The sequence below is a fragment of the Trachemys scripta genome, chromosome 7, assembly GCF_013100865.1.
Source record: "Trachemys scripta elegans isolate TJP31775 chromosome 7, CAS_Tse_1.0, whole genome shotgun sequence".
In the NCBI taxonomy this organism is placed as follows: Eukaryota; Metazoa; Chordata; order Testudines; family Emydidae; genus Trachemys; species Trachemys scripta.
This window is the reverse complement of record NC_048304.1, coordinates 9,436,618-9,453,125: the sequence shown is the minus strand read 5'-3', so window position 1 is coordinate 9,453,125 and position 16,508 is coordinate 9,436,618. Positions and strand designations below refer to the sequence as shown.

Sequence of the window (16,508 nt, the reverse complement as noted above, 5' to 3'; positions counted from 1 at the left end):
ATGAATTATGAACCCATAAACTAAAGTTCGGTTGCTTAAAATGGGCCATGGCTTTAAAAATTCAATTACCATTTTAATACAAACAAGTTTACTCAATATATTAACTACCTTCTTGCATAATGTTATTTTTTTCTCCCCTTCAAAGCCTAACACTGCCGAGAATGCATGACAGCGGCCTTTCCTCTAGCTTTTTTAAGACTGATTAGGAAATAAAAATATTGATGCATTCATCCAAAATAATTAAATGATGCCAAAAATAGCACACAGGAACATGTCTCAGTTGAAAACTAGTTGACCAAGATAATAAAAGTTTTCAGTTAATGTTCCTGAATAGAAAACATACTAGGACCATTCATTGAAAGTCAGCAATGGAGACCATTTTGATCAGGAAATTCTTCTGACCTTCTTCTGAACCAGTTTGGAGGTTCCTTCTTTTGCTTCATATTAAACCATAACATAAGTTTCGTGTCCTACATATATTGCTTTATTATTTTGAAAGGGATCCTATAACCATCTTTATTTAGAAGATCAGAGGAGAATCTTTTCTTTCTTCGGTTATAGAGCACATGCCCCAATTTATTTAATCATTTTTTGACAAACAGAATCCTTACAGGTGTGCAGGGAGACATTTACCAATGGAATGTCGATGACTGGCAACACTACATATATTTTTTTGGATTCCAGAAGATGACTCCTTCCAGGAACACTTTTGAGGTGTGGTAGTTCTGGGGGTTGTTTTGGCTTTAGGGACCTTGAGAAAATCCCTGGAACAAAGCAGGGTCTGAATGGATACATCTAAATGGGTCTGTTTCTGATATATTTTAAATCAACCAATCTCTTCATTTGACATGGTACTTCCTGATAGTATACTAGCACTGGCCCTGATCTTACAATCAGATCTATGTAGGCATACCTGTGCAAGTCCAATTGATTTCAGTGGAACTCTACACAGACACGGGAGTCTGCTTGCAACAATGTGGATCCAATTGTGGTATCAGCATCGCTGTTTGTAGATTCCAAGCACTTGCCTCTCTTCCTTACCCAAAGTCACAAGTGTAACCACATGAAAAAGATATGTGTGTGTTGAAGGGGGAAGCCAGGGGGTGAGAACACTTGACTCCTGAAGTTCCACCCAGAATATTAAAATGTGAGTGTGGACATACTCCTTTATATCTCCCTGCCACCCAACCAGTGGTTGCAGTCATTCCCAAATTACCCTGTTTAAATTACGTTTTTTAAACCAATACAAGCCTCATTCTTGCATCATGGTGATATATAATAAAAGCCTAATATGCATTTCACAATTAGCCAGGATAGTAGAAGAATCTCAGTCATGTTGGCACCGGAGATTTAAAAAGAGAAAGAAACAATATTTTTTCCCTGTGAGAAAGAATGACATGTGATGGGAGAGGAGAGGAAGATATTGTCATAACAAAGGGAATGTGTTATTATTTATTGGCCACACTTAAGCACTGGGATCTTGGATTACAGTATCTAGTTACAAATACTGCTTGAAATTTTGTAAATATTGCAAAAAGGTAAGATAAATGGGTAACTCTGAATTTATTCCACAATTAATATTTTCAAAATTCAGCTCTGGAAATGAGTGGCTTTTTCTTTCTTGCTGCATATTACACATCTTTTTGGAAACAAGATCTTGTGAGCTTCTGAGCACCCTCAAATCCCACTAGCATTGGGCTTGATCCTGCTTCCAGTAATGTCAATGGAGTTTTGCCAATGACTCTGATGAGAGCATTATACAGCCCATTAATGAAAGCATACAGCACCTCACAAGATCAGGCCAGAGAGAGACAATAGCTCTGAACCTATAAGGCGCTGACTGTAAGCTCTTTGGGACAGAGACTGTCCCTGATTGAGGCCCTACTGCAGTACAATTAATAATTATAAATAAATCCTACTTAATTCAGGCCTGCTCCCTTTGGCACCCTTCACTACAATGGCCCACTAAACTCACTGGGAGTTTGAAAGAGCATGGCACTTCACAGGATTAGGTTACATCTCTCCTAAAGGGGCACTTCTGGACTCGTTTGCACACATCCATTATTATTTTAATTTGCATTTAGCCAAAACATTCTGGTACGTTTATCTGATTTGTCGCTATTAATTTCCCGGCTCTTTTCCCTTCTTTTACAGAGTCACTGAGTTATGAACTGCAACACAAATGTGTTTCAAAACAGTTCTTGGTTTGTAAAGATGATGTTTTTATGCAACTCTGATAGGGTTGGGATGTTGTTCTCCCCCATCCCCCACCCCCAATTCTCCACATTTGATAGTACATGAAAAAAAAAACCAAAACCAACCCAGCAGTAAGTTGGCTGATTCTGGCAGCAAGACAAATCCAGCACCACACGTCAGGGAGGAAGAGAGCGCATTGCTCATCCTTTCAGTTTTGTCTGTGTAAGGGAATGCTGGACATCAACAGACAACAAAGGAGGCTGCAGGAAGAACTGCTGAACTGCTTCCAAACCCCACGACTTTTACCTCTTCTGGTTGGAATATACAGGTAAAAATATTGAAATGCTTTAGATAACTGGACTTAATGAATAAAAAAGCAGTTAGAAGAAGACTGGCCAGCCTAATGTTATTCCTAGCAAACGATGGAAGTAAACTACAATGTACGGTCTAATAGTTACTGTATATATAATACCCTCAGGTACTGTAACTTTGCATGCTTTGGGTTGGATGATTCTCGTTAGAGCAAACAAATTGCTGAAAGTGATAGTAAAGATTTTATTGGTTACACTTTGCTAAAGTTACCTTTATAAATACTTTATTGTTATTTATTTAATTATCGCTTACTTTGATAGCATTCTTTATAACTGCATTAAATAGGCAGAGTGGATATTTTTAGCCGTAGTGTATCTATGCAATGTGTTATAATGTACTTGTATTACCACCATGTTAAGAATGTATTATTAATGCATTTCATAATATAATTTATAGTAATATTACTGAAGACTGCATCTACAATCAGCAATCATTTAATATTGATTTAGAAACACTATATGAGTGTATTGTGTGAGAGATTATACAGTATATCAGGGATCAGAAAAAAATAGTATATGTATTCACAGTTCATTGCATGATATCAGCAATCTAAGAAGAGAATACACTTCTTCTTTGGAACCTTGGTTTAAAGAGGAACTTTTGACATCCCCAAATTCTTTTCTCCCAAATAGATGTCAGAAGACAAGACAGACAAGGTAAAAATCAGAGCAACTGAAAGCTTTCAAAATGACAAGCAAAATATCCCTTGGTTGAATGAAGGTAGGTTGCACTGTTATTTATTACAATTTCTATTTATATTCAGATATAATTCTTTTGGTTTATTAAAACTTATTGCAGCAGAAAGACAAAAGAATACTTCAATAGGGCCCAGCTTTCATCCTGAGAGTCCTCTAGCTGGAAGTACGTGCAAGTGATTTTGTTGTGTCTTCCAGATGGCCTAAGTTTCAGAATTTAGAGCTGCTCAATGGTTTGAGCTTGCAATCATAGGGGAAGCGTTATTATTATTAATTAATTATTATATTGTTTATTAATTATAAATAATAATATTTTATTATTATAAACCTGCTACGTCCACAAAGCATTATGGACCAAACCCAAAGCTCCTTTCCAAGGTTTTACTAACTCAAAATACGAGTGAAGTGAATCAAAGTTTGTACGGGTTACACAGAGATGGGTAACAAGTAAGTACCTGGGAGTTTGGCCCTATATTATCTATGTTAGGGGAAGACAATATTATAATTTACTTCCAATATCCATCCGTTAGCATTGTTTTCTTTTTGTGCGTAAGGAAGATGACCAAATGTTAAGAAAAGTGAAGAGAAGTACCACAGTAGGAGACTGCTAATCATTATTAAAAGCATTCAGATTTTATCAAGTATAAGATTTGTTTAAAAGCATTTAAGAGGGAAAATACATATAAGGTTATGTTATTTATTTCATAATTGCACATAGCTACAATTGTAAAGATGGAAGTTTCTTCAGTATTTTACACTCTAAAATTTGATCTTCCAGGTTAATGCATAACAAATTACAAGATATAAACAGACACAAAGACTTTGATTAGTGGAGTCACTGTATGATACTTCACAATACTTCACATAGTGTATATATGATAACAGTGCACCAAAGAGTGGAGATTCTAAAGGTAAAACATTACAAGATTTATGAAATGCATTTCTCACATACCCCATGCTCAGGAGTGCGTTATGGCTTGTATTATATAAAATGACTTTTTAGTCTAACAATTTTTAAGAGGGGTAAAAAGGAGTGATCTGTTATTTTTAAATACTAGATGCATAGGTTTGCAAGAAAGAAGAGCTCATTTATATTAATTATTATATTATAATCTAGAAAATTATATTTATGTTATTCCTACTGTATGTTAACTGAGTTTTAAGGTCTAGTCATTGGGAGTAATTGGCCCTGCAATTAAACAGAACAGATTTGAGTTTTTTCTTGTTTCTCACTCCCTGTGCTGATAGGATCATTGTAGAGGTGGCACTTCCAAAGAATGAAAATCATAGCATTGGGCAAAACTGATTGGGCAACAGAGGTTCTCTTTTTGGTTGAACAGTAACAACTTCCTTCCTTCTGCACACAAATCCAGTGTCGGGGGAACTCTGTGTATGCAAGGTTTGCAGGATGAGAGTCACAGAAGGCAATAGTTCCGATAGAGACAACCAAAGAAGTTTCTGATGCAACAAGACAATGTTGCACTAGCACTTGTAACATCAAAACTACAACTGAATGAGACCAAATCCATTCCAGCATAACACACAATTTGACATGATGCAAAAGGTGCATCATTCTCACCATTTTATTGATGAGGAGACTAAAGCACAGGGAAGTTAAGAGACTAGCCTAACATCATAGAAAGACTCCAGGGGGGTGGGTGGGAGTTTGGATCTCCTGACCCTAATCATATCCATTTGTCGGCATGGGCTCAAATAGGATATAGCTTTTTTGTGTCTCTTAGATCCGCAGATCCTTGCATTATAGGCTGATGACTCTCATCAACAGTATTTTTCAAACTAACTTGGTACCCTTTTTTGAAGCAGTTTCAAGTTTGGCTGATAAAGGTGTTGAAATAATATACTTAGACTTCCTTCAAAGACATTTGACTTGGTTGGTGTAACATGATATTTTGATTAAAAAACTAGAATGATATAAAATTAACGTAGCACAAAGTTATTATTATTATTTATAATTTTTATAATTATTATTTATATTATTAATAATTGTTATTAAATGGATTAAAAATTGGCTAAGCAATAGGTCTTCTAACTGTAAACAGGGAATCATCATCGAGCAAGTGTATTTCTAGTTGGGTTACACAGGGATTGGTTCTTGGTCCTACGCTATTTAACATTTTTATCAATGACCTGGAAGAAAACAAAGTCATCATTGATAAAGTTTGCAGATGACACAAACATTGGTGGAGTTCAATAATGAAGAGGATAGGTCAAAAAGATGCAGTGACCTGGACTCCTTGGCAAGCAGGGTGCAAGCAAATAATATGTGTTTAATATGGTGAATGTAAATGTAAACATCTAGGAGCAAAGAATATAGGTCATACTTACAGGGTGATGGACTCTGTCCTGAGAAGCGTTACTCTGAAAAAGATTTGGGGGACATGATGCATAATCAGCTGACCATGAGGTCCCAGTGCAATGCTGAGGCCAAAAGGGCTAATATGATGTTTGGATGCATAAACAGGGAAATCTCAAGTAGGAGCAGATAGGCTAATTTGGAACTTCTGTATTTGGAACTGGTGTGACCACTGCTGGAATACTGTGTCCAGTTCTGGGGTCTACAATTCAAGAAGGATGTTGATAAATTGGAGAGGGTTCAGAGAAGAGCCACAAGAAGGATTACAGCAAATTCTTTCCCAGGTATCTGCCTGGTGGTCTTGCCCACATGCTCAGGATCTAATTGATCACCATGGGGGTAGGAAGGAATTTTCCCCTGGGCCAGATTGGCAGAGACCCTGGGTTTTTTTCACCTTCCTCTGCAGCATGGGGCACAGGTCACGTGCAGGTTTAAACTAGTGTAAATGGTGAATTCTCTGTAACTTGAAGTCTTTAAACCATGCGTTGAGGATTGAAGTAAGTCAGTCAGAGGTTAGGAGTCTATTTTAGGAGTGGGTGGGTGAGGTTCTCGGGTCTGCAATGTGCAGGAAGTCAGACTAGATGATCACGATGGTCCCTTCTGACCTTAAAGTCTATGAGAATGATTAAAGGATTAGAAAACATGCCTTATGATAGACTCAAGGAGCTCTATTTTCTTAGCTTAACGAACTGGTTAAGAGGTGATGGATTACAGTCTATATGTATCTATATGGGGAACAGGCTCTTCAGTCTAGCAGAGAAAGTTATAACAAGATCCAATGGCTGGAAGCTGGAGCTAGACAAATTCAGACTGGAAATAATGCATGCATTAGTTAACCATTGGACCAATTTACCAAGGGTCAGGGTGGATTCTCCATCACTGGCAACTGTTAAATCAAGATTGGCTCTTTTTCTAAAAGATATGCTTTAAGAAATATTTTGGGGAAGTTCTGTGTTATATAGGTAGACTGGATGATTACAATGGTTCCTTCTGGCCTTGGAATCTATGAATCTGTTTCATTATGTATCTACTTCATTCTCTTGAGGAGTGTGTTTCAGGGATGCCTGATTGATGAAATGATAGGTAGAGCCAGGGTCCTATGTTTCATTAGCATTAATAATATTTTTCTCAGGTTATCAGGCGCTTCTGGAGGCTAAGAGCCAAATTCTACTCACTGATGACAATTTATTGTGGAGGGTAACTGAGAGTAGAATTGGGCCCTGAAAGTTTTTCACGGTGGCTGAGTTAATAAATGGTTGTGACATTTCTTGGAAGAGATAGACATTTTTATTTTTCTGTTATTTCTATTGATTTTGTATGTTTTATTAATAGTTTTTACATTTTTGTGTGTGTGCAAACATTATTTTAAATACTTGTGTACCGCTTCCGATTTTCAAGCTAGGAGCAAACCAAACATTCTGCAGCAGTAGCTCGACTTCTATGTTTAAACATTTTAAAAATAATAACATAGCTTTCAGCCATCCCAATAAACAAAGAGTTTTCTTTAGGCAGAGTAAAAGCTGTATGTTCTTTTAGCATTCACTTTTAAAGACAAGTTATTTTTATTCATGGTTTTGTATTGATTATTTGTTCCTTCTGAAAAAACAATCATGAACCACATAGTAGCAGAAATATGCATAGGAAATATAGTATAGAATTTGATTTTATATAGTGTCTGTCATACTCTAGGTTTCCCAAAGTGCTCTATAAAGTAATAACTTACGTATTGTAGTGCAGTGACTCTGTATGCAAATGAAAGACCCATCATGTGCTCATCGGCCTTGAATATAAGAACCTGGTTAACTGACAGAGGAAACGTTGACCCGAATATCAACTCTTTATTTATTCTCTACTTTTTTGGAAGGGATATTGAACTTCCACCTCATCAGCACTAGCTGAAAGGACCTTAGTGTTACATTAGTTCCAAAGTATGGCACTGCTAACAGGAGGCTTTTTGACTCTGTATTATAGTGTTAGCATTGGGTAAGAGTCAAAGCTCTATACTGAGGGTGAAACCTCTGGCCACAAAAGCAAGAGAGCCATCAAATGGGCTTAATGGCATTATAAAAATATATTATGTTCATTTGATTAACACAGTCAGCCGACCTGCAGATCTTGGCTCACCAGTGAAAACTTTGACTGTATTGTTACGTTTTAACCCTTTCCCTCCTGCTTTGGTGGTTGCTATTGTACAAGCCAGTCTTCAAAGCACCGACGGTCTCTTCCTATGTCTGTATAGTATCTAGCATGTTGTGGCACTATCGTAATTTAAATAAATAGAATAATTATAGAAAATTAAACTAGAAAATGAGTGGCCCTGTCTTGTTAGCCTGTTAAAGGGTCCTGGCACATTTATATACCTCTTGGGTCAAACTTGTAGACCTAGAACTGGATCACCATATGAAAGACTCCACAGGTTTAGAACCATAATACTGCTGCAAGGGCTGCTGTAAGTTAAATCAGCAGTAATGGCCTCATTCCACCGGTTAGGAATCACTGGAGACTTCAACCACAGCTCTTCCTGACAGCAGCCCACTTCCAATACATTTGCTTCAATGGAGAGCTGAGTGGGTGTGTAGAGTTTGGTATGTAGGCTTTTTGCCATCTCATGATGCCCCTCCCTCTTTTAGAGTTGCTTTCCAGCTGCTTTGTGCTCCCAATGCAGTGCCAAACAGCTAGAATGGGGTGCCAAGGATCTGGCCCCTCATATTCCCGCAAGTGAGCTGTTCTGATTGCTTTTCCCATCGGATGAGGCTGCCAACTGGTCTCAGAACAGGCATAATTGGAACTACTCTCTTTGTCACTCATTCCAGTTGGCTAGCTCACTCATTCCAATTGGATTGGGACTGCAGAGATTGGTCAATGCATCTAGAAATAAATCAGATTTCCTGCAAACTGAAGGTAATGGGACTCTCGATGGGTCTATGTTGATCTGATTGCAAGATCAGGACCTTATGTATATAAACTATTGGTAATTAAATGCAAAACAACTCAAAATTCAAGGATTTTTACATTTCACTGTGAGGAAAATTTTGCATTCCATTTGGTTGAAAAATTTTGCTAAGGTACACAAACAGTTTTGTGAAGCAAACACTGGCTCATTTTCTACTGAAATAGGCCTGATAATAAGGAGAAGTGGACCTATATCCTAAGCACAAACAGCTTTCACAGTGAAACCAGGTATTTTGTGCTATTATAAAACTGGCGGCCTGTGAAACTGCACAAAGTGAAACACTGAAAACATATATGTAACATCTCAACTCAAGTGAATGTTACTGTATAAAATCATTTACCTACTTCTCTCTAAAAAATACGATAGGCCAAATTCTCTGCTAGCATAAATGGATACAGCTCCCCTAAATTAAGTGGCGTTTTGCCCAGTTATGCCAACATAGAATTTGGATCAGTATCCCCATCATTTCATCAATTTTATTAGTGTACTAAATATGAATGAGTAAAGAGACACTGATGTAACTTGCAGGTAGTGTTAAAGAAATGTCCTTTGAGCGGTCGTAACCCATCGTTCCCACCGGTTTCACACTCCAGCCAGATGTGTAACCACCAGACCATCACACCCCAGGTAAGAAACAACACTGAGGGCACTATTGAACACTCTTTAAATGTTTAAATTGAATCAAGACAATATTAAAGAAGCACCGAGATACTTCTGAAAATGTGAATGCAGGGGGGGAAGTAACCGATCAATGGCCCCCCAAACTCTCACTTGCATCATTATAGTGGTCTAGTGGTAACACAATAGTGGTCAGAGCCTCAGCTGGGGTAAAGGGGAGTCAATAACCTATACCAATTTACACCAGCTGAAGACCTGGTTCAAAGTTCCAACTGAAAAGAAGTCTTTGGAGTTCTGTACAAACACTAAATTTAGTCTCACAACATGAGTTAATTATATCTGTATGGATAAACTACGGCAGAGAGAGATTACGAAACTTGCTTAAAGTAGTAAAGGATGAAACTGACTCCTGTGCCAGGGGCCAGAACAGGTCTATGCATCACTTATGTGCCTATTGTAAGGGCTTCAGTGGGACTTATGGGATGTAAGAGGTGCGTAAGCCTCGTGCTGGCTCCAAGCACAGCAGTCGGTTTCACCCAAAGGGATTAGAGCGAGGACCCAGGAAGTGACACTAGAACAATTTTCTTTGTGTAAAATTCACATTTTGTTCCATGACATTTTCACACAAAGATCTACTGTTTCAGTCCGCTCAGCTCTGCACACATGCATCCCCCTCCAAATGTAACTTCTGTGAAAACTGAATGAATTGGCTTCCTCGCTCCTCCACCAAACGTGTGAAAAAATGCGAATCTCCAGCCTTTCCCCAAAATAGCCCCTTTCCACTCTAAAGTTCTTATATATTAGTAACATTTTGGCAAAAAAATAGCTTTTGTTGGTTCATTTTCTTACAAATAGTGTGTACGTCTCTAGTCCTGACTTTTAATCCCCTGCTCTAACCGATAGATCTTCACCCTACAGTGAAATTGAGCCCAGTGCAGTGGGTCAGAACAATGTCAGCACTTACCCACAAAATAGGGTTTAAGTAGTAAAGACTTCTGCACAGGAGTAAATTTAACCTCCCAAAGAAGGCAGTACATATTAAGTGAGTCTTGCTTCTATTACACTGGTCTACAATTTTTGAGAAGTCGTCTGCTTCAGAGATAAAATGTGCTATTTATTATGTATTTTGATGTGCTGAATTCAAATATGACAATTAAAACAACTGATTGGCTACTGTTTCTAAGATATTTAAGTTTTTACATTTTATGTCTATGTATATTGTGTAGCTAGTAGAGTTTTAATCATAAATTGTAAACCTAGGTCTTTTCATGTGTTTACGGTTGCTTTACATGATAACATTTCACCTGTCCTGTTTATGTAACACTTTAAAAATCAGCAAAAGGGTTATATAAATAAAATGTATTATGAAACAAAAGGCAAAAAACGATTATGTACATAGTTTAGTCCTATTCAGTGTCTACTCGGCGCTTCTTGGCTTGTCTCTTGTATTCATTAAATGGAGCATCTCTTGTCACTGTCCAGCAATAGTCGGCAAGCATTGATGGGCTCCATTTGCCCTGATAGCATTTCTCCATTGTTGCAATGTCCTGGTGAAATCGCTCGCCGTGCTTGTCACTCACTGCTCCGCAGTTCGGTGGAAAAAAATCTAGATGAGAGTGCAAAAAATGTATCTTTAGTGACATGTTGCAACCAAGGCTTTTGTATGCCTTGAGGAGGTTTTCCACCAACAACCTGTAGTTGTCTGCCTTGTTGTTTCTGAGAAAATTTATTGCCACTAACTGGAAGGCTTTCCATGCTGTCTTTTCCTTGCCACGCAGTGCATGGTCAAATGCATCATCTCGAAGAAGTTCACGAATCTGAGGACCAACAAAGACACCTTCCTTTATCTGAGCTTCACTTAACCTTGGAAATTTTCCACGGAGGTACTTGAAAGCTGCTTGTGTTTTGTCAATGGCCTTGACAAAGTTCTTCATCAGACCCGGCTTGATGTGTAAGGGTGGCAACAAAATCTTCCTTGATTCAACAAGTGGTGGATGCTGAACACTTTTCCTCCCAGGCTCCAATGACCGTCGGAGTGGCCAATCTTTCTTGATGTAGTGGGAATCTCTTGCACGACTATCCCATTTGCAGAGAAAACAGCAGTACTTTGTGTATCCAGTCTGCAGACCAAGCAAGAGAGCAACAACCTTCAAATCGCCACAAAGCTGCCACAGATGTTGGTCATAGTTTATGCACCTCAAAAGTTGTTTCATGTTGTCATAGGTTTCCTTCATATGAACTGCATGAGCAACTGGAATTGATGGCAAAACATTGTCATTATGCAGTAAAACAGCTTTAAGACTCGTCTTTGATGAATCAATGAACAGTCTCCACTTATCTGGATCTTGAACGATGTTGAGGGCTGCCATCATACCATCGATGTTGTTGCCGGCTACAAGATCACCTTCCATGAAGAAGAATGGGACAAGATCCTTTTGACGGTCACAGAACATGGAAACCCTAACATCACCTGCCAGGAGATTCCACTGCTGTAGTCTGGAGCCCAACAGCTCTGCCTTACTCTTGGGTAGTTCCAAATCCCTGACAAGGTCATTCAGTTCACCTTGTGTTATAAGGTGTGGTTCAGAGGAGGAGGATGGGAGAAAATGTGGGTCCTGTGACATTGATGGTTCAGGACCAGAAGTTTCATCCTCTTCCTCTTCCTCAAGTGAGAATGATTCTGGTGCATCAGGAACTGGCAGTCCTTCTCCGTGGGATACTGGGCGTATAGCTGATGGAATGTTTGGATAATGCACAGTCCACTTTTTCTTCTTTGACACACCTTTCCCAACTGCAGGCACCATGCAGAAGTAACAATTGCTGGTATGATCTGTTGGCTCTCTCCAAATCATTGGCACTGCTAAAAGCATAGATTTCCTTTTCCTATTCAACCACTGGCGAAGATTTGTTGCACAAGTGTTGCAGCATATGTGTGGGGCCATCTCTTGTCCTGATCTCCAATTTTGCAGCCAAAATAAAGGTGGTAGGCTTTCTTAATCATAGTGGCTATACTGCGCTTTTGTGATGCAAAAGTCACTTCACCACAAACATAGCAGAAGTTATCTGCACTGTTCACACAAGTACAAGCATCTCTGCTCACTTTGGCTAAACAAAAATGTGTCCTTTTGCAAAATCAAACACTGACAAATAAGAGAGCATGACACTGTATGATTTCTAGAGCTGATATAGGGCAATTTGTTCAGCAGAGTGATGTAAGCTTCGTTATGATTGCATCATCCATGACTTCTAGGAATAACATGATGCAATTCATATCATGTATGATGCAATACCAGCTTCAGATTGCATCATTCATTGTTTTGCCTAAAAAGCAAGTACTGTCCAAACCCAGTCATAGATTTATTCATAGATCCAGTCAAAGATGTATTTTAGTCATTTCTGGTTTAAATTGAGATCCCTTCCCTTTATAACTCACTTATCCTCCGCCATTCCCAAGTCAAGGGTCGTATATACTGACCCAATAGCATATCTTGAAAACTAGAGCCAATCAACAATTTTAAGCATCATTTTCATTCTCAGTGACTCAGAATTAGTAATGTTTGACTACATTTATTTCAGAAGCATTTTGGCTGTAGAGCAGTGTTATGGACCTGATTGTAATCATGATATTCACACCAACTAGTACCTTACTCCTCAAGTAGTCCCACGGGGTAAGGTCCTGTGCTGAATCTCTTAATGGCACCACACAGAATTCTCAGCCTGGAGCAGGGCTAAGATGGCTTTCTGGACTTCTCCTGGAGGTCTTAGCAGCCCTCACTATAACTTAGGGGGTCTAAGCATATGTCTACAGTGTAAATTGGGTCCACTCACTTCTGATTCTTTGCAAGAGTCCAAACCTATTTAATTTACCTCCCGATGGGAGGGTATGCTACACTGCAAACTAAGGTGTGATTGTGGTGTGGGTAGACATACCCACACGAGCTTTAATCTAGCTAACAAAGGTAACAATATGAGTCAAGATGTCATGACATGAATTTCACTGCAAATAGCAATCTGAGTGCACCCCCAGTGAGTTTATACTAGGGCACTACGTCTCTACCGTTGTTACCCATGCTAGATTAAAGCTAGTGCAGGTATGCCTACCCACACCTTAGTTTGAGGTGTAGACATAGCCTAAATTCAGGAGGTTAATTAAGCAGATTAGAACCCTTAAAGATTCAGAAATCAGTGGACCCAAATCTGCTCATACACGCATAAACTGGCTTCCCAAATTAAGCTGAAGGCAGGGATTTGGTTCAGAAGCTTTCAGTCTCTCTTTCCAGCATGAATTCTGGTAATGGGTTTGGACAGTTTTATAAAAGGCTGCTGGTGAAGTAGGATCTTTCAGGCCTATTCATACAGCAACAAATAAAATAGCCAAATACCTACACAATGAATGCTGTAATCTTAGCTGACACTGTCCAGCTAAAAATGACAAGAAAAAGAAGACATGTTGCTGATGCTACTGATCCCAGAGGGTTGGAATTCCTGGAAGGTGCCATGTCAGCTTCAGGACTATGACCAAATGAATTAATTAAGACAACCCTTCCTTTAAGTTGTAAAACAGTAGATTTAAAGACTCTCCTCCAATGGAAATGGAGTATATGAAATGTAGAATGATTCCAGTTCACTGCTCCTAATGGCAGTTTTATAAACTGAGTAGTCCTTGACCTCTACACTGCAGACCCCTTGGAAATGAAAAAAAAAATCAACTACAGTCATATAGTACTAATGTACAGTATCTGAACAAGAAGGCACACTGTTCCCCAGCAATAGGAAGATATTGAAAAGTAAACTTCCACTCTGAAAGTCAACTGTAAAAATGGTTCCCTGTCTGTTAAGTCTTGTTTCCTTTCAGTTCAAATTTGCTCAGTTGCCAGGAAAAACTAGTTGTTCTAACTAGCATTTTGGTAAACAAGCCAAGCTCTGAAAATAGGCTACGTTCTTTTTGTCTCATGCATCAATAAAGATTCTGCAGGCCAAATTCTGCTCTGTGCAACTTTATGGTCTTTAAATTTTGCCCTTGGTTGCACAGGTATAACCAAGGGCAGAATTCTGCGCCAGAGCTACAATTTAATTGACAATTTTCTTGGTGATGTGCAATCCAGAATAGACTCCATTTCCTTAGTCCTCTTAGGTGTCAACAATTAAAGACTGCAGAATTTGGCTCAAGTGCGCTTACAAGCTGCAAGACCAAGATCTTACTGAAGCAGTCACCAATTTTACTGAAGCAAAGGAGTTGTTCTGGCTTACAGCTGATCTAAATTCGCCCCAGTATGTTTAAAGTAGCCAGTAGAAACCATCTTTGATTCGGTACATTGCAGACAGAGACAGCCAGGCGTTCAGGAGGCAGCGAGAGCCAAACATTCCATTCACAAGGTGTCTCAGCATAAGCCCTCTCATCTCGGTTAAGGACCTATTAAATGCGAAACAGGTCTGTTGTACTCCAGTAGAAGCCAGAAAGATGCACGTATGTGAATCGGCACAATAACTATGTTGGATTATAAAGAACGTTTACTGCCAATAAAAGTGGTGAGTATTTCAGAAGACTCATAATGGAATTGTTAAAGGTCCTGAATATAAATCCTCTCTCTAACAAGAATTTGTTGGTGTTTGACTCTAGTACAGAGGTGGGCAAACTACAGCCCGCGGGACCGCTGTCCCCGGCCTCTGAGCTCCTGGGCTGGGAAGCTAGCCCCCGGCCCCTCCACTGCTGTTCCCCCTCCCCCGCAGCCTCAGCTCGCTCCGCCACTGGCGCAATGCTCCAGGCTGTGGGCTGCGAGATCCTGGGGCAGCGCAGCAGCAGAGCGCAGCCTGATCTGGTGCTCTGTGCTGCACAGTGCGTGGCTGGCTTCAGCCGGGCGGAGCAGCTGTAGTGCCGCCAGCCACTGGTGCTCCAGGCAGCACAGTAAGGGGGCAGGGAGTGGGGGAGCTGGATAGAGGGCAGGGGAGTTCGGGGGGTGATCAGGGAGCAGGGGTGTGGATAAGGGTCAGGGTGGTCAGAGGGCGGGGAACAGGGGGGTTGAATGGGGGCAGGGGTCCCGGGGGGCAGTCAGGAAGGAGGGGGGTTGGATGGGGTGGCGGGGGGCAGTCAGGCGCAGGGTTCTGGAGGTAATCATGGGACAGGGAGAAGGGGTGGTTGATGGGACAAGGGTCCCGGGGGGGCAGGAAGGAGAGGGGGGGTTGGATGGGGTGGAGGGGGCAAGTCAGAGGCAGGGGTTCCAGGGGCATTCAGGGGACAGGGAGCAGGGGATGGATGGGGGGACTATCAGGGAACAGGGGGGGTTGGATGGGGCAGGGTGGGTGCTGTCAGAGGGCAAGAAGCAGGGGGGTCGGATAAGGGGCAGGGGCCAGGCCACGCCTGGCTGTTTGGGGCAGCACAACCTCCCCTAACCAGCCCTCCATACAATTTCCAAAACCCGATGCAGCCCTAAGGCCAAAAAGGCCTGCTCTAGTACATCTATCATTTCCAGTAAGCTGTTTGCTTTTCTTCTAAGGTAAAGGGGAACATACAGTTACTTTCCTTAACCAATGGAAACATTTTTGAAGGCTCAAAAAACAAATAATAACTGACACCAGTTGTACTCTGGGATAATTGTACTGACTTCAGTGGGTAGCTTTTGATTTATACTGGTCTCAGGGGAGGATAAGGCCTGATGAAGCCACATATATTGTGTGTGTATCTGAAGGCTTACTACTGTAAAAAAGAAGTCTGCACTCCTGTTAGTGAGAATTGTCACTGTCTCACTGAGGTTTTCCTAAAATTCATTTAGAAATCTTTTTTATTACTTAAGAGATAACCCATCAGAAATCATCTGCTGTATAGGCCAGATTCTCAGCTGCACCCAGCCTGAAGGGGAGTTTTAAATAAGTTGGTGGCAATCACGCCAGCATAGGTTAGAGCAAGCTGGAGCCTGCTCTAAACTACCATACCTGGTGATGGACCCCATTTCCTGAATGAGTTTATAGTCCTTCTGCAAATAAACAGGTTTCAGATGCATACATTCTGAAGTAACCTATGCATCTTTTCAAATGGAAGTCCACATTCATCCATTGGCAGGGAAGTATTTCAGTGCGACACCTGCACATTTTTACCATTTAAGATTTTTTTTTTCATAGTTCAAAAGTTTCTCTTTGCACAGGTACCATTTTCAGAAAATAGTTTGCAGCTTTTCGAGGTTATGTATTGATAAGAAGAATGAATCAGGCAGTGTCAGTCATTCTGAGGAGAGCCCCTGCGACAGCTGAAGTAACAAGACCTGATTGAATTCCTCAAAATGAAAAATAAATTAGAGCTGAGGCA

At 40.2% G+C, this 16,508-nt stretch overlaps 1 protein-coding gene across 1 annotated transcript in view; it reads left to right on the top strand.

The window, feature by feature from the left end:
• Positions 1–2,445: 2,445 nt before the first annotated feature.
• MDFIC2 (MyoD family inhibitor domain containing 2) overlaps positions 2,446–16,508 on the top strand; it is a 59,664-nt gene continuing 45,601 nt past the window's right edge. The window contains exons 1-2 of the mRNA XM_034777159.1: positions 2,446–2,524; positions 3,201–3,288. Of these exons, the coding sequence (XP_034633050.1) occupies positions 3,201–3,288 (88 nt within the window). The 5' untranslated portion in view covers positions 2,446–2,524. The remainder of the gene's footprint in view (positions 2,525–3,200; positions 3,289–16,508) is intronic.